This window comes from Styela clava, chromosome 4 (genome assembly GCF_964204865.1).
Source record: "Styela clava chromosome 4, kaStyClav1.hap1.2, whole genome shotgun sequence".
NCBI lineage: Eukaryota > Metazoa > Chordata > Ascidiacea > Stolidobranchia > Styelidae > Styela > Styela clava.
The window spans coordinates 15,716,539-15,735,205 of record NC_135253.1 but is presented as its reverse complement, the minus strand read 5'-3'; the positions used below and the strand labels follow the sequence as shown (position 1 = coordinate 15,735,205).

Here is an 18,667-nt window from a genome sequence, read left to right as displayed (position 1 = left end):
TAAAACATTGTTGCTGCGTATCGTGTCTCATAGCCTGGGTCGGATTTAGGCGTTGTCAAGCCCGTTCTGCTTGAATGAATCAGTATAGTGATATATCGATATTTTCCTCTTATTTAAAAAAATAAAAACATTATTACAGTATCAACTGATTAATTAGTTTAACCTAGCATATTTTGTTCCCAAGGTTTGATGGGTAGGGTACTTCGACAAATTCGTTTATTCGACCGTATTTATATATAATATAATATTTGGAACAAGAAATCTCAATCTAATTGAAAAATTATCATTTTTCAGAAAATTTTAAACTTGATTTATTCTGAAACAAGCCTTTATAATTCAAAAACGACTAAACATGAATAGTTAATTGAATTTCGAGGCAACTAGGCTTTAGCATACCATGACCAATGGTAAATCCAGCCAAGCTCATAACCGACGAAAAGAAACTCATCGAACAGATTTTTTATGTTTTTGATCACCAAATTAAGAAAACTTAAGCTTATGGAATAAATATGAGATATTCTATAATAAACTGCGGTCGGATAGTACGGATATAAGATAGGCCATCATATACATAGCAAAATATAATACGCGGTTAATATCATGAGATTTACTCAAATTATCAAGCTTCAATTTTACTTGGTTTTCACATTTCCTGAAAAATTAATGTTCCGGTACAGAGGAGTTTAGCTTCCTGTGAGTGGAATAGTATCATAAAATCGGATACGCACATTTCAGGAAACATTTCATACCAAACGCACAAACGAAGCATATCTGAAACTTTATCAGTGGGATATGCTTGAATAATATGACATTAAAACAAGCGCATGATATGTTATTTCCTAAACGTTTGTCGAGTTTCTTTGCGGAAAACAAATAACTTTCGAAGAGGCAAATGTACGCCTCGTACGTTTCTCGTACATACTAGTTAGTCAAGGTTTTCCTTATTTTCCTTGCACCCGATTCAGCGTCAGTCAAAAATACGCCGTGTTTTTTTGTTGTTTGCTTTTCAAACTTATTGAAACGAGATTTCGTATTGTTATCAAATACGCAATTATCATAGCCTTGTTAATCGTTGGCTAGAATAGAATTTTTTAGAATTTATTGCTGTAGGAAGCGGCGAATAGAATTTGTTTTCTTATTAGTTCCATTGAAAATTGTTTCTCTAAGCAGAAGGTGAAGTAGAAACTCAAGGACGATATCAACATCGATTAGTAGCGTGAATGTGCAGTTCTCCCTATCAGCCAAGTCAGAGCTCAGGTAAGAACGATAGATGAAATCGTTTGCAGCACACTTAAATTACAACTTTTGGTTTGAAATTTAAAAAAAAATTGAGTTGGATGATTCAAATAAGTCCACGAATCAAATATTTCGTAATATTTCATCACGAAATATTCAAAACTTCAAGAATATTCTCCTGCAATTCTCCACTATAATGAAAAATTATGAGTGGAAGAACTCGTTAAGAAGATGAAGATTGTCAGATATTAAAGAGAGTACTTCGTTTATTGTTAATTCCATTTTCCATTATTTCAATCCTCTGCACATCGCATGTTCTTTTAGATACAGAGTTTCGAATTTGCACGGCTCATCATCGAGCCTAGCTACATTTCGCACATGTCGTTTGTCTAGATTTTTTATTCTTATCTAGTAAGCAATTTGCGAAATTAGTACATAAATTCTGCAACTATTCTCCTTATAAGTCACCTTGAATATCAAAATTACCAATAATAAAAGGCCGGAATAAACAACAAAGGAAATGCAAGTGATAAAAGGTATAACGGGCATATTGAAAGAGATGGTTTTTATACGTCTCATTATGGCATTTAAAGTAGGGTTACCATATTTGAAAAAGCAAAATTCCGGACAGTGCATGAGTATTTTCGGCGCTCCCGAAGAATGTGCATCAAGATGGCGCACAACCTATACTATGTTCAGGTTGTGCGCCATCTTTGGGCACATACTTCAGAAGCTTCGTATTTTCATGAGACCATATATATGCGCTACCGAAATGCTAAGGCTGCAAACGCTGTACGATACTCATTCCAAAGCGCCAGCTACCGGAATGAAAAGTATTGTCTTCGGTCACAAGCTGAATCTCACACCAGACGGGTAAGCACTCTCTAAATATAGCTCTAAATCAGGGCTCGGCAAACTGCGGCCCGCGGGCCGAATGCGGCCTGCGAGCTAATTTATTGCGGCCCTCGAACGACCCGACATTTAATACATATAACAAAAATTGATCCTAAATTTATTATTGTCCACACACAGATTTATGTGATAACAAGTGCTGCTGTACGACGCTTGTTTTGTAATGAGTAGCGTCAGTTCTATGCCGTTCGACTTAATTTTGATATTAAAATTGTCTTGGAAACGGAGGGAGTTCGCGACGAGGAGCGAACATTCCAAAGTGCTTGCACGCAAAAATATTTTTCTTTCTCGCGCATTCCAAAACCAGCTCCATATGTCCGGTCAGCATCGCAAATATTTGAGGTATTTAATGTTAAACTCGCTACGAAACGTCTCATCGAAAATTCCACCCCGATACCCGAGACTAAGCCACAGCTCATTTGTGCGACAGTGCAAAACGTGTAATCTGCACGTTCGGAAGCTCATATTGCTGTCAGCGGCTTAATCTAAAATGCATTACACTTACAATAAATTTTATACTCGTCATTTGGACGACGTACCGCGGGCAAGTTGCCATAAAAACATCATCCTTCACATTGATAATAGGTAAATAAAAACAATGTATTGTTAGATAATATATTGAAAAAACGCCACATACACATCTCATTGTGGCAGGCTTTTAACACAGCAATAGAAGGTGCGAATGTGCCATAATTTGAAGTTTAATGTAATGATTGTCCGAAAGCGGAATTATTGCGCCCGCGCGCTCATGGAAATGTGTATATTTGGCCCGCAAGTACATAAAGTTTGCCGACCACTGCTCTAAATGAATCTCAAGTTCAGAGTGGAAAATAATATTGAGAATTGGATTGTGCCGAAAATTAAGGATAGTGATTACAGCTTAAAACAAATTACAGACACGCTTTTAAGTCAAGTCACTACAAATTACTCTTCTCACCATGCATATTTTTCTGGAGATCTAATTCTCTTCAGTAGGGCATTTACAGTTGTCTCCTGTAAATGTCACACATTTTTTCAAAAGCATCATTTTTTCTAAGGTGTCTTTTACATATGTGGAAATTGTGTCGGCAGTCTCGTTTGCCTTGTTTGTAAACTCAATCAATTTTGATTGCAAACCACCTTTCCTCCAGTCAAAATATTGAATAATTGTAGGAAATAATTTCAGTTCATTGTGATTGCTGCCATCTGTTGTAACGCCAAAATACGCGATATCGTTTTCTTCAAAACTTTTCAGAACAGCATCAATAGAATATTGCGCAAGTACGCTAGTAACAACTTTTTCTGTCTTTGTGCGGCCACTACTAAACTTCTTCGCTATACATTCGAATCAGGGAAAATATTTTTAAGTAAAACAGATGTACAGTCCATGGACAAAAATGATGATGATTAACAGCGTGAAATGCAAGAGTGCCTTCTGCAGCAGTGATTTCATCTTCGCAGTTACTTCCTGCTGTAACAAAATAGTTTGTCATTTTCGTTGAAGCAACAGCCCCTCTTACTGCTTTGCGATGTTTTTCTGATTGCAGATGTGTGTTCAAATCACCATTACCGTTGTACACGACAGATATATAGGTTCCATATTCGCAAACCAAGCATTCCGCTTCATAATCATTCCTGCCTTTTCTAAAACATGGATGTTTTTCTCGCATCTATTTAGTGAATGTGTACTTTCGTTTAAGAATTGGCCATTTGAAATAATATCTTTTTTTATTAACAATAAATACAACCCAACTAAAAATGCATACTTCAAAAAACAAAGTAATTTACCACCAGACTAACTGAACCAAAAAGCTACAGGGACTAGCACTTTCGATACCGAATTCCTGACTTGCTTCTTATTCAAATGGAAAAAAAAACTTTGTGGTATAAAACTTCTGTATTCAGCTAATTCAACAAGGAACTAGCTGCTATCAAATACACTTGCAGCTGCTCAACGAAACGGGTAAAACAGTCAGCAAATAATAATCAGAAAGTTCTAAGTCAGGGGTCGGCAACCTTTTGTTGCTCACGGTTGCAAGTCATTGGCGGGCCGCACATATTTTTGAAATGTTAAAAATCGAATGAATGACCGATGAATTTATCACACAGATCAGAAGTTAAATTTTGAGCAGCGCGTGAAGACTGACTATTCGAATATTTTTTGCGCCATTAAACCATTTGCACTTAGCATCACCTTTTCTGCGTTTTGTTGTCATTTGTCTAAATTATAATTAAATTATAGCCTCATTAAACGAGTAATTGTGAATTATATACTTGTTACGTTATAATATAATTTAGTCTACATGTAAATTCTTTTGCGTAAAGAATATAATCGACAAAACAGCTATAATTTGTTACTATAATTGAGTGAAGCGTCGCGGGCCGGATTATATTGCTCCGGCCGTAGGTTGCCGATCCCTGTTCTAAGTGGTGAACATCATTGATAGGGAACGCTCTGTTACATCATAATTCCACACAACCTCGTAGTATTAGCAGTGTGCACAGTACGATTGCAGATGCAATAAAATTCCGGACATTTGAGCATTTTTCAAAATTCTTCCGGACGCAAAATTTAACCCTAAATTCCGGACATGTCCGGAATTTTCCGGACGGTATGGCAACCCTAATTTAAAGGTACTATTAGAGATTTTAAAATTATCAAACGAAAGTTGCCAAAAACGAGCCATGTTAAACGACTAAAATTAAAAATTTCAACCACAAGATAATTTTGCATCTGAAAAGAAATGCTATTCTCAAAGAACTGTATGTTTCTCGACTTCGTATACTGCGTTGTTTTGCGAAATCATTTTTGAACGTTTTGTTTTACCCACTCCCCACCCTCACACAAATTTTTGTGATTATTGTAATATTATAAGATCTGATGTAACGCCAATGCATTGCTGATGCAACGGTAGTTTTCGACTTTGAATGTCCTTTGAAAATAGAATATATTTTCTATTGTTCTCAGATAGAAGAGATGGAATACAAAGTTTATCCAATTCGTTGGATGTTTCTAGCAGTTTTATCAATTTGCATGGCGATCATTCTCTGTGAAATTTATTCGTACAGTTTCGTCGTCGCGAATTACTTCAACGTCACCCATTTTCAAATAGATATTTTGACGCTGTTGAACTTCTTGGTGGCTGGAGTATGTACGGTGTTGATACCAATTTTCAAAAATAAAATTGGGTTACGATTTCAAGCAACAATAATGGCGCTGTCGGCTGGTATCGGAATCGGCGTAGGAACTTTTGCATTTAAAAACAGGCAAGTTATGTAATTCTTGTATAGTTTTATTTTTCATGTACCAAATAACCTGCCGCACGGTTGATGTTTTTCACAATATTTAAATGTACAGTGTACGTATGACACACTTTAACCGCATATGCTTCTTATTTTTTTGCAGAAAACTGTATCCGATGATTCTATCTGCAGTACTATTTACTGGATTATCCAACGGAATCAATTTTATATTACCGGTTACGCTTGCTGCTAGCTGGTTTCCTGCACAGGAAACGGCGACCGCCATCGGCGTAACATGGTCCGCTGTGAGTTTGGGAGAGGCGACAGCAGCATTAGTCTACCCTATGTGTCTTCCTTACAGAAACGCTACTCAAATAGAGAACAATTCCTATGATATTAGGCTTATTTTCATGAGCACAAAAGGAACTTCTGCTCTCATTCTTACGATATCAGCATTGTTTTTCGTTTTTATGTTGAAAAATCAACCACCAACACCGCCGGGAGCAGCGCAGGCTAGCATACTTACTTCGTTAAAAGCGGATAAAAACGAGAGGGCTTCCCATGAAGTAGACACATCTTTCTTGAAATTAGTTTTGAATTTGTTGGTAAATCGTCAATTTCTACTTCTTGCTAGTGCTAATTCACTTGGATTGTCAGCCTTGATATTAGCAAAAGTGCTTGCTCCTTCGTTGATCTCAATGACATTTCCCGAAGTAACATACCGTGAAATTGGGTGGATTAGAATAGCTGGTACTCTTGCATCGATAATTGCTGGTCTTGCTGTTGGAAACTATTTGGACAGATTAAAAAAATTCAAAGAATTCGCTATGGCAAGTAAGTCATCTAGGTGTTAGTATATATGTTATTCTTTTATCACTTGAATTACTCTATTCACAGTTAATATTGCACAATTTATTTATCTACGATCCAGACATCTTCTAATACATATCATATGCTATTTTCTTGCATACCGCACATGCAAACTTTGCATTACCCTGTAACCAGACAAAAATACATACTTTCTGAAACATTATATATAGGCCTACATATGTACAGGTGTGTATTTTTCGCAAACTTACCCGTAGACTTGGAATTTTATTGCAAATACTGTAATTCATGTAGAAAACGTTAATTCAGTATTTTGTGACTAGCTCAAAAATTATTATTTTTCAGTCGTTGTCGGAATGTTGCTGGTAACTGGAGGAATATATTTTGGGCATTTATGTAAATATTTTCCAGTGTTAATCGTTCTCTATCCCGCGCTTGCGGCCTTGCGCATATGCTCCAACGTCATTTTTACGGAATTTCTCACTGAAGTCATCTACCCGTTCGACAATACGATACTTATGTCAATATATTATTTTCCTTCCGAGGTGGCAGCGTTCATTTTTGGTGCTGTGATTAGAAAAATTATGGACATGCATGGGGCAACCATGGCTATCATAGTTCCTTTGATTGCATGTTTTATGCAGTGCTGCCTTGTTGCCCTTGTTAAACCAGACTATAGACGACTCTCTGCAGAGATGGTTCATGAAACAGACACTCCGAGTCAACGAAGAAGCATCATTGATGAAAGCAAACCATTGTTGTTAAAATCTGGGTAAATAGGTTACAAAAAATAATTTACAACAAATCCAACTAAATTTAGTTATAACCGCAATCCGTGGCTCATCCATCGTATTCAATTCTTCCAACTGTTTTCAGAATTGGATATTTGACTTACTATACAATGACTATCATCTGTGTTCTCTAACGACAAATACATAAATTTTGATTTTTCTCTGGAAAGATCACCTGAACCTGAACCGTGTCTAGAAATTTTGTATATATATGTACCTTGTTTATTGCACATGCACATACCTTGTTAATAATTGCTTTCTCAAAAAATACAAAAATACATTATGCATGTTACCGTTTTATATTTTACGATTAGTTCAGTATTAATTAGTTTTGATAGTTTCGCCAAAAATTTTTGGTGATTAAGCATTGTAGATACACATGAAAATATACAGGCGATGTAATATTTAGCATTTTGCGAATTCTCTTTTCATGGATCCATTTACATGCAAACTTCAAAATAAAAATATTTATTTCGTTTTGAAGATGGCTATAACTTTGTCCGAGAGATCTGGCAGCGATAATGAAAGTTTAGATGAATGTACGCTTCAAGGCGTTTGCACAATGAGGGTGAAAAAACGCTTTTCAATGGGTATAAAATTAACAAGTTACATTTTTTTGAATGAGACAATGCACATTGCAACAGGAGGAATACATATGTGCAGAGAACAACTGAGAATTTTGTTTCTTTTTCTATATTTTAATGTACTCTGTTTTTTGTGTGTTGTATTTTCAGATGCCCACAATTGCACTGAATAACTGTTTTTGGCTATAGCAGAGTCTGCATAAGAGAACTTTTGAGGTGAATTTCAAGTTTGTAGGACCAATTTGAAAAAAAAATAATAATAATAATAAATAAATATTAATAATAAAACACAGGAATACAATAGGTTCCCTGTTGACAAGCAGCGGGAAGCCTAATTAGACCGCATGCTCTGGAGAGGTCCAGGCGACGGCGAAATAGACGCCGGATCATTTGCACGCTGACTTTGTTGTATTATCAAAGAATGGTACCTGCAATTGAATGTTTTGATTGAATTGAATTGAATGTCAGAAATCCTGACCAGGATGTTTTTATGTTACTAGTATTAACAGTAGTAATTACTACTATGATAGAAGTAGCGGCCAATTTTTTAACCTGATTAAGGCTTGCATGAGTACGATGGTTCCTACGAGTAATTTCTGTCAAACAGCATCAATTGTTGTAATGACAATTACCAACAAATGCTGGTACTCACAATTAAACATCAGGTCGGGTTGCTGTCACGCTAATGTTACAATAGTTATCAGAACCTGTTCTGTTTAAATCCAGGCAAAACTCCGAGCAGACGTGGCCACTGGTTGTGGTGGTTTTTCTGTGACAACACGTTGGGCACTTGAGCTTTTGATATTGGTAGCTTCTGCAACAATATATTTATATTTCTATCAAGCTGAACTAACAACATAACGATCGATAGGTCCACTTCGTTTCCAATAAAAATGTTAACCATAGCAGCGAATTCCCTCAGCCAAACGGCGGACATTCGCAACGGCGGCGGTAACTTTTGACAGAAGAAAAAAATATCACAATGAATTGAAATAAAACAGCAAAATTTGGGATTTAATATCGGGTCCCGTAATACCCAGAGTTGATTTGAAAATAAAATAGCCTTTTGGCACTTCTTTCTTAAGCACTGAAAATTCTAAACTTGGTTGTGGAGAAACGCGAATATCCCCTTCAACAAAAGGTCGTTTCAATATCAAGACTAACAACGACGACGACTTTGCAATACGATGCTTATGAACTTTTCATACCCAATAGAGTCGTTTACAAAAGTAAAAGTAACATCAAATGGGCCCTACAACTGGTCCGAGCCAAATATCGATGTAAGTGTTTCAATTCAAATTTGCGCTTTTCTCGTGATATCGCGGCATAGCACCAGACGTCTCCCCCCAATTTCACGATAACAAACATTTGGTGTAGCAAGTTTTCTCAAGCAGATTTACAAAAGCTTTTTACTGGAAGCGAGAATTCAACATGAGCACGGTTTTGCTGGCACAGATATGACGCCTGGTCTGGCAGAAATATTTACCAAACTTTGAAAAGGGAGCAAGAGTTCAAACGATGGGATATTGATGGTTGTGTGCGATTAATAAATTTGCCTTATAGAATGTTACGATTTGAAATTGACCATGACGTTTTGTGGACATTTTAACACTACAGTATGTCATGCACTTGAAGGTTAAGAATAAATTGTTAGTGTACGTAATGTCTCACCCTATATGGTTTGATGTAAGTGAGAAGTTTTTTTTCTGTACAGAAATATTGATAATTAATTTCTAAAGCAAGGTTTCCCAAACTACGGTGCCCCTGGTGGTCCGTGATGACTGAACGGGGGATCCTCATCAATATGAAAATAATCTGATCGATCTTTAATATTTGATTTCAATCAAACCAAAAGCCATTTTATCTTTTTGTTTGAGCGTTATGGATGAGTATCCATTGCTGTCAGAAAAGGCAATTAAGATTTTATTGCCTTTGGCAACGACCCACACGTGTGAGGCAGCATTTTCAGCTTTTACCTATATGATGATAATGTGTTTGCTTATCACGTTTGCTCTGAAAATCGATAAATTGATAAGTTCATTCATCACATTAACGGTTTTCGTGTTCTAAAAGAAACACGATCTTTCCTCGTTGGTCAGGCACAAAAATTGACTATACACTTGCCATAGATGGTATTTTTGTATAGTCTTTTGTTTAGAAGTGATTCGCATATCACATGAAAAGAAGGATATTTATTTTATTTCAGATACATATATAATAAAATATATTACCCGGTTCATAAAGATATACTAAATACATTGAAAATGTCTTCTGATAATTTTGTTATTGAACATCAATTTGAAAATGTATTTCAATCGAAAGAATGGTTGAAAAAATGCTCAACATCAGCGATCGAAGAGGCCAAGAAGCAAAAATTTTTCTTTCAGTGGTATGACGAGTCAAGAAAACCAGTACGTATCTATCATTATTGTGGAAGATTAAACTAGTTTTAGGTTTTTCTATAAAAATTAAAATTCTCGAAAATTGGTTGTATTGTCCCTCGCTCTGCCAGGTTTGATCACTATACACCTTTATGAAAAATAAAAAAAAAACATCTCTTCCGTCAAAATATTTAATTTTCAGAAAGTAAATTCCAAAAAATGATAAGACTAACTATTTTCATTCACTGTATCCTTGTCAACCGAAATTTGTCCACACAGAATAATTACATTCAAGTAAAATTCGTTGCCCTGATAGTAAAATGTTATCAGTTATACACATGGGCGTACGATTGAAGCCGCATTAAGAGTTTTGTTCTCTTTTAGTAAGCACTCGCAATTTATCCAGATACCATGCGTTAAAAATAGGTGATCTATGTCGAATAAAATTTACTAATGGTTGGTTTTGCAGCATGACAAGATGGCTCCATTTTGTTTGTTTCCCTCGAGAATGCCCGTTGATGTTATGCGCAGAGTAAACCAAGTTTGCCCAGAATTTCACAAACTTCATCATAATGTCAGTTTTGATTTCGATTTTGTGAAGAAAGGATTGGACAGGTAAATCCTACTCAGTTTGCGAATGTAGTGATCATAAATATATAACAACTTATTCAACAAACTCATATCTAGTCTGAGATCACATAAATAGGAACTTAGTACAGGAAAAAATATCAGTCTTTAGACAGTTTTGTAAGTCTCATACCGTTTCATGCTTGTCTGTGATCTTTAGGTATGCGGAATGAATATGGAGTTATATATTTACTTTTAGTGTTGCGAAAGCGGACTGGCTCTTTAAAAAGATGTTCGGCATATACGAAAGAGTGTCGAAATCAGTCAATCGTGAGGTAAGTAAACTGTTTATTCTTGTCCGAGATGTAAGTGTCGAAGGTCGGTTGCAGGTGCGGGTAGGGTTCTACTTGACAGAAAATATATCATGGCAAGTTCTTGATTCATGACTGCATGTGTAGAAATTGATACGTTGCAATGGTATTTTTCCAACTGCTGGACCTGAAAATGAATATAATTATAACACTCTTCACGTCTTCACGATGTAATAAATTAACTACAGATTCACATGTGTTGTTTTTAACACTTCCTACCGATTTATCGTGTAATTGAACGACTCTTTATGAATAATCTGTTATTTAAAATACATATGGTAAATGAGTCATGTTCCAGGACCGGTATGAGCTATCAATAACGAGAGCAGATTACATGGTGACTGAAACTGATGAAGGAATCCAACTTCCTAAACTTTTGGAATGGGGTGTTTCAGGATGGGGATTTGGTGTAGCAAGTTTTCTCAAGCATGTTTACAAACGCTCTTTTCTGAAAGCAAGAATTCCATTTGAGCAAGATTTTGATAGCGCAGATATGACAATTGGTTTGGCTGAAATGTTTATCAAGACTTGGAAATTATACAACAAATCAAACACCGGAATATTGATTGTTGTCAGCGAAGAATATTTTTGCCTCATGGAATGTCACAAATTGAAAGGAGAAATATTAGAAATTGACCAAGATGTTTTCGTAGACATTCTAACACTGCAGGAAGTGAGCAAGAATCTTACACTTGGCTTTCAAAAAGAATTGTTAGTGTAAGTAATTTTCAACACACATGTTGTTGTTCTGATAGAAAAGTACAGAAAGTTTCTGTACATAAATATTGGTTATTTAAAGACTCAACAAATCCAAATTTTAAAACTCAGTTACTCAACCATTTACTATCCTTATATTCTTCATAAATGTGTATTGCATTCCCCAATATCATAGTAGTTTTATTTCAGTGTTCAGTGTCTGCTAGACATGATTGTTGATCTGTACTTTTTTTCATGTTACAATACAATTACATGTACATTGGCATGCACATTACATGTTCATTGAGGTATTTTTACTGTCATGAAGATATCTTTTCTCGTTAGCTACCAGTTTCAGTACTGGCATTTCTTTGGTATCGTCCTATTACTAAACCTAATATGTATTGTCTAACTTTTTTCCAGAAACGTTAACCTAAAAGTGCCGGAACAGCACTGCTCCGAAATAATATAGGGGGAATTCCCTAATTCTATAAATAATAAGGTTATTATTGCTTTTCAGCGTCATCTTGGGCGATGCTGTTCTCGCATAAAAAATTTTCGCGCTGTGCAAATTTTGTATTCAAGTTTTAAGCTATTTTAAGGTTGCCGCTGACGAGTAGACCGAATAGTCATTTCGCGGATATCCTGCTTATTTTTGTGATCTCAATTGTTTTCATTTATGTCCAGCTTTGCCGGGATGGCTGATAAAAAACGATTTGATTGATTGATTGATTTATAAAGGATTAGAAGGAATATAGAGATATTTAGTTTCTGTGGTTGTTATTCGTATTGCATGTATATGTCACATAAAAAATTCATACTATTAACCTTAGTCACATTTCCTTAATATCCCAATCAGAAAAACCTGATTTGCGTATAATTTGTAGCACATTGCAAATGTGCCCATTTGCATATAGTTTCTAAATTGTTATCAATAAAGTGATTTTATATATTTTTAAAAAGGCGATGTTTTTAGAAATGAAATAGAGTATGGAGTTGTATTTCTTCTCATGGGATTTGAAGAACAAAAATATCAAACTGAACAAGTATGTTGATTTTATAACTATACATTTATACCATCGATAGGGCTGGGCATTTCGAATCGAATATTCGAATCGAATAGTAAAATATTCAAATCGGTTCAGAGAGAAATTTCAAATCGCCGCCATCTTGTTTTTTTCCTTGCCGTCAATGGTCGAGGTAAATTTCTCATTTTTTTTTATTGAAGCCATATTTTTTCAACGGAACCCTGACATGAGACTCTTTTCTGCAGTGAGGTATTGATGAAAACGTGTTTTTAATGGTGTGTGAACGCTCAGCAATCTGTCTGAGTGATGTATTTTTCGTTTCCAGTAATTTATGTGTCTGGAGGACCCAATACAATAGGAAAGTTACATACAATTATAAATGTTCCAAGTATTGCATTCGATTTTGATTAGATTGATTTGATTTTGATTTGATTTTGATTTCGATTTTGACATATTAGGTTTAGTAATAGGACGATACCAAAGAAATGCCAGTACTGAAACTGGTAGCTAACGAGAAAAGATATCTTCATGACAGTAAAAATACCTCAATGAACATGTAATGTGCATGCCAATGTACATGTAATTGTATTGTAACATGAAAAAAAGTATTTTCGATTCGATTTGAAAAAGTTATTTGATTCGATTCTGAAATCATCAGGTATTCAAAAATGACCAGCCATAACCATCGATGGTATAAATGTATACGATTTTTCCTCAGAAATATTTCAGATCTCCCGTTTGTTTTGAGCATGCTGTTAGGATCCGTACTTACGTAAAAAGCATTTCAATTTGCAATGTCCTCATAAATGTTATTTATCGTTTTATGAAACTCTCATTTTTTCGAGCGTCTTCAGATTTTCGGATGAACATGATGTTAAAATATTTAAGATTCGTTTAAATGTTGTCGCTATTTAAGACGTTTAATAAAGCAATATAGAGCTGGAAGAATATTTGCATGCTTCTATTTCACAAATTTTAAAATTCGAATCAGCTGTTTTATTTTAACTTAGGATTGGATCGCCCGTGAACTGATGGAATATAGTACTGCCATTTTGTGTCCAAATATTTGTCATTCGATCGTGGAACTAAATAAGGTTATGGAAGTTATGTCAAGACCCAAACATATAGAGAAATACGTTGACAATTTGGATGCTGGTCTTATCAGGAATGCACTGGTCGAATATCGAACTTTAGAACAGGTAAATATGTCAATGTTCAAAATATATGACAAAACGCAGACTTGGGAGTTATCTTTGTGATGCATTGATGTAGATGCATTGATATTCAATTAATTCTATGTTCGAACTGTTGCTCATTCAAAAAAGGGCAATTGCAACAACGTAGTTATTGAAACGTTGCATCGCTCATGATATCTTCTACAATTGCTTTTTATTTTCAGGGCAATGTAGGCGACAGGAATGCAAAACTGGGAATCACGAATCCCCACGAATATGTGTTAAAAGATCAGAGAGAGGGCGGAGGTGGAATATTTTTGTTTGAAATAATGCAAGTGAATTAAAAAAAAATTGTATAAACCTTTGGCTGGTTATTGAAGTAAAGTATTGCAAAAAAACAAATGGGTCAACATGTGTCTGTCGACTTTAACAAAATGTACGTGATATAATAGGTTATTACAAAGCAAATTGCATTCATGAATTCAGTTAATTAATCTTGTTTTCAGTAAAATACTTTCGCAAAGACGTTAAAGAAATGCTGGAGAAACTACAAGGCACACAACAAAGGTATTTTTAGTATAACTAGATTCAAACATTACTTGGTTTTTGATTATTTCAACAGAATGTCTCTCATGCTGCAAAAAACTATCAGCACTATAAACTCTTAGCCCTCATAGCGCCGGAGCACATCGATCGCACATGAAATAAATGTATTAGAATTAGACAATAACATTTAACAGATTATAATGTGTATCAGCAACACTTAGTGGAATAACAAGAGGATTGTATTTTATTTGAGGGGCCAATATATTCTCGTGGATCATATCAAACCAGTTATTGGAAGAAACGTTATGATTTTTTCGGATGAAAATCCAGATCTTACTGTTGTAAACACTGTCACAGAAATTTCATCATTCGGAGCCTTCCTGGCGTGAGTAACATCCTATATCGTTTTTCATATTTGAAAAAACTTTTAAAGTTCCCATGATATGTTATGTTATCCTGTAAAACAGCTCTAGCTATGGAAATATGCGGCATACTTCAAAACAAATAAATTTTTCGATTGTGTCATGGTCATAAAAAAGGTTTTCTTATTTCAGTATATGGAGCATGGAGTAGCTAAGAAGATCACTAATTTGTATTCGATTTTTTTCTTTTGCAGAAAAGGAAGAAATATCATAATGAATGAATGCTTTGGAAACATTTCTAGGACGAAGCAATATGGAGTTGACGGAATCAGCACATCTAAAGGCAATTTTGCTTTAGATCTCATATTAATTACATGATCGATTTAGGACCTATCGATTGACGTTGGCGACTGCATAATAATTATATAACCTAAAACCCACAAAACGCCCTGGATGAAGTATACCTACTTTTCACATTATTTTAGGCGAGAATTCATACATCAACAAGTCAATCATTTATGAAAATTTCAGATATGCTATCGGTATACGAACTTTTGCGCAAGCCAAAACCAAATTTTGACATTTTGAAAACAGCGCTGTAGCACAGGTATGGAACAGCGCTGCAGAATCGGACAATAAATTACATTTTTGAGGTGATCTATCGCTTCGTTAGCATTGAGTTTTGAGTCGTGAAAATCATCAACATAAAAAGCATCATAAAACAGCATTGATTTGCTTTTTTTTTTTTTTTACCAGTGTGCGTTTGCAACATTGACAGTTGCCCCGCTTCCAATGTCAGTAATCATTAGCGACATTCGTGGGTGAATCATTGTCCGACCTCATTCTTTAATTTCTATTCCAAAAATAACGGTATATCAAAACATGAATAAACATGCAGATGAGTAACCCAAGTGCTTGAAATCCACATAACACAGTGACATAAGTGCCGATGTTCATTGAAAAAACCTACAATTGTGTTGGCATCATTTACGTTCGGCATTTTTAAAGTTTCCCCACGATTTTGCCGTAAAAACCACAAGATTTAAAACAAAAATTGAATTTTTGATTGCCGTTGTCATTCTTTATTACACGTTTTGTCGTGGTTTAGTATCAAAAATACGAAATGCTTGATCTGGCTATTGGTACCATCAGAAACAATCATATTTTGATTTTTCCTATTCTTCATGCATTTATTGGACACGAAAGTTCATATGCATCGTTTTTGTAAAAGTGTACAGTTTTGCTGCTGGGGCGACGTTTTGAATGACGAGAAGGTTGCGGGTTTCACCACGGCTAATGAACCAATCAATTTTACATTTTCAATGGTCATAGACGTAAGAAGTCGCCAAAAGTATTCTAATTTTATTTTATTTTCAAATTAACTATATATTTCACAATAAACTTTGTCATTTTCCGTCATTATTTGTCGAAGGTTATTGAATTTACATGCATATTGGGGAAACAGGAATATGACAACAAAAAAGAAAGGAAGGACAGTAAGCAATTTCGCCTTATACTATCGTCACATCAAATCATTTCAGACGCTTCCTAACTTGTTGTGGAAGTCAGTATTTCTTGACTGAAATATGGCAGATTGTACTTATTTCAATTTCTTTAGCAAGAACAAAAAATGGTTAGGTACGTAATAAATGTCTCACTAAGTAAATTTGATGTTTCATGGTTAAGATAAATGTCACGCGGCATTATACCTTTTTCTACAACAAGACTGTAGCGACATTCCGAAATATGAAACAAATGTAATATTTGTCTCTGTGGAACAAGGACATTACTGAGAACGGCGTTGAAAACAAGATAATTTCATTCTAAGATAGTATTTTTGGCGTAGTGATTTGACTTTTGTGCATATATGTATTTGAGCATTGCTTCTTTGTTTAGTTGATTTGCAAATACAAGAATTAATATAGAAAAGGAAAAACATCATTCTGACTTGATTAGACATTTATTAGTTATACATTCTGTATGGTAAATATTTACAAATGCATAAATCGACACTGAAACTAGCCTTAGTAGGATATATATATAACAAAATTCTAATTTATCTTCACAAACAACTTTATCGAGTTTACTTTCTGATATAATGACTTAGGTAAAAACTGTTGATTCTCGATTAATATAATGTGAAAAGTAAGTAATATTCATATATGGCGGTGGTTCCCGACCGTTCGGCTAAATTGAGAAATGTTGTTGTTTGTTTTATTTTTCTGTCAGTGTAACCGATTGAATGCAAAACAGATGGAGTAACATCGGTTTATTTGGCGATTTGTCGTCCGCCGTTAAAATGGATGTTTGACAAGCATGGTATTGATTGCTCGGCGTTGTATTGGCCAACGTGGAATCACAATTTTAAGGTTCGATCCGTCGCGAAATCGTTTTGTTAATTTTCACAAATTCGCAAAGTACATACTTAAATTTTCACATAGTTTACAATAAGCAATAGTTTACATCGTCCCACACAAAAGTAAACAATGTCACAGAGTATAATAGTATTTCAATAATAAAATAGACAGAATGTTACTCGCTACAAAGTTTATACTTCCAATGAATATTGCTTAAAATTTACATCGGAAAATACTGTCAAATTATTTAAGGATAAATGTTCGACCCAGATTTGTGTTTGGTCGCAATAAACTGTATCGCATGATGGTTCTTTTCACACCAAAATACGTGGAAAATGCCATGTAAATGTAAAATAAGAATACCTAACAAGTTAATGGGTGAATAACGCGAAACTTCACAAATTTAAAAAAGCGATGAGTGCTCCAAAGAAAAGAATGAATTATTCACTTCATGTGTTGCGGTAATGCGTGAAAGATTTTTTGCGTTAAAATAAAAGTGTATATTTGCGTTTAATTGGTCGTTTGTTGTTTGAGATGATTTTGGTGTTCTATTATATTTTGTTGTATTATGTGCCAAAATATTGTTACTCAACTACAGTTACTCAAACACAGGTGATTATGTTATGTTTCATTCATTTGCCGGTCTGCAAGGACAAATCTGCCGTGGAGGTAGAAAGGTTGGGAACCACTGAAATATTGTGTCCTATATATTCTAATAATAATTAATATTAGTAATGTATTATGCAGCTGCCAACGTCAATCGGTAGTTATTGACTTCCAATATAAACTGATACGCGGATTTCATGTCGTCAATATGAGATCTAAGGCAAAATTGCCTTTAGATGTGCTGATTGCGTCAACTCCATAGTTCTTCGTCCTGGAAATGTTTCCAAAGCATTCGTTTATTATGATATTTCTTCCTTTACTGCAAAAGAAAAATATCAAATACAAATTAGTGAGCTCCACGACCTATCTATGCTCTATATCAGTGGTGGGCACACCGCGGCTCGCGGCGGCTTTAATGTAAACTCTTTTAATTTATTGTAAAGAAGTTTTTGTCAATGATTAAGACAAATTATGTTTCAGTATGAAAATCGCTGTAGCGTTGAATTTAAGTCAGGCAAGTCAGCAAATCTTTCGTCACGATGGTCAATGTTTATTGATGCGTCGGTGGTATTGCAGCTTGATTGCAGTTAGTTAGTCTAACTCTAAGTTACTGTGCATATCCTAAATTAAGAAACGAAAGTACGAAGATGAAAACAGAGTTGTCAAGTCAGAATGGAAAGAAAAATACTCATTTACCAGTCAGGAGAATAAACCATTGTGCTTAATCTGCCATAAGCTACTAAGTCAGAATAAAGTCAGCAATGTTAAACGGCACCATGAAACGAATCATGAAAACTTCTTACGAGACTACCCTTGTAAATCAGCTATAAGGAAACAAAAATTAAATGAGCTCAAATTGTGCATATATTTGAGCATAGTTGCCTTGTTTATCTATTTATTGTTATTAGACACTTGTGTTAATTTTTTTTCTGTTCATGGAATTTTGATAATAATAATAAATTCCCCAATTCTGCGGCTCTTTTAAAGTTCTGACTTGCAGCATGC

At 34.9% G+C, this 18,667-nt stretch overlaps 2 protein-coding genes and 1 pseudogene across 2 annotated transcripts; 2 read left to right on the top strand and 1 right to left on the bottom strand.

The window, feature by feature from the left end:
* Positions 1 to 3,106: 3,106 nt before the first annotated feature.
* Positions 3,107 to 3,797, bottom strand: LOC144422119 (uncharacterized; annotated as a pseudogene).
* A 1,541-nt stretch (positions 3,798 to 5,338) lies between these two features.
* Positions 5,339 to 6,974, top strand: LOC144422118 (choline/ethanolamine transporter FLVCR2-like). Its single transcript, XM_078111941.1, has 4 exons — positions 5,339 to 5,394; positions 5,534 to 6,204; positions 6,544 to 6,563; positions 6,843 to 6,974. Exons 1-4 carry the CDS (start codon positions 5,339 to 5,341, stop codon positions 6,972 to 6,974), a joined length of 879 nt encoding a protein of 292 aa, XP_077968067.1.
* A 4,252-nt stretch (positions 6,975 to 11,226) lies between these two features.
* On the top strand, positions 11,227 to 16,049 carry LOC144422117 (glutathione synthetase-like). Its single transcript, XM_078111940.1, has 7 exons — positions 11,227 to 11,609; positions 12,565 to 12,634; positions 13,627 to 13,815; positions 14,016 to 14,097; positions 14,298 to 14,358; positions 14,591 to 14,722; positions 14,954 to 16,049. Exons 1-7 carry the CDS (start codon positions 11,227 to 11,229, stop codon positions 15,075 to 15,077), a joined length of 1,041 nt encoding a protein of 346 aa, XP_077968066.1. The 3' UTR covers positions 15,078 to 16,049.
* The last annotated feature ends 2,618 nt before the right edge of the window (positions 16,050 to 18,667 follow it).

Bases quoted from the DNA above. Each gene is read 5' to 3' on its own strand.
- LOC144422118 (XM_078111941.1), top strand. From the start codon at position 5,339: ATGGCGCTGTCGGCTGGTATCGGAATCGGCGTAGGAACTTTTGCATTT. The intron at 5,395-5,533 runs GCAAGTTATGTA...ATTTTTTTGCAG, and splicing joins ACTTTTGCATTTAAAAACAG to AAAACTGTATCCGATGATTC. The intron at 6,564-6,842 runs GTAACTGGAGGA...TGTTTTATGCAG, and splicing joins TCGTTGTCGGAATGTTGCTG to TGCTGCCTTGTTGCCCTTGT.
- LOC144422117 (XM_078111940.1), top strand. From the start codon at position 11,227: ATGGTGACTGAAACTGATGAAGGAATCCAACTTCCTAAACTTTTGGAA. The intron at 14,359-14,590 runs GTATTTTTAGTA...ATTTTATTTGAG, and splicing joins CTACAAGGCACACAACAAAG to GGGCCAATATATTCTCGTGG. The intron at 14,723-14,953 runs GTGAGTAACATC...TTTCTTTTGCAG, and splicing joins TCATTCGGAGCCTTCCTGGC to AAAAGGAAGAAATATCATAA.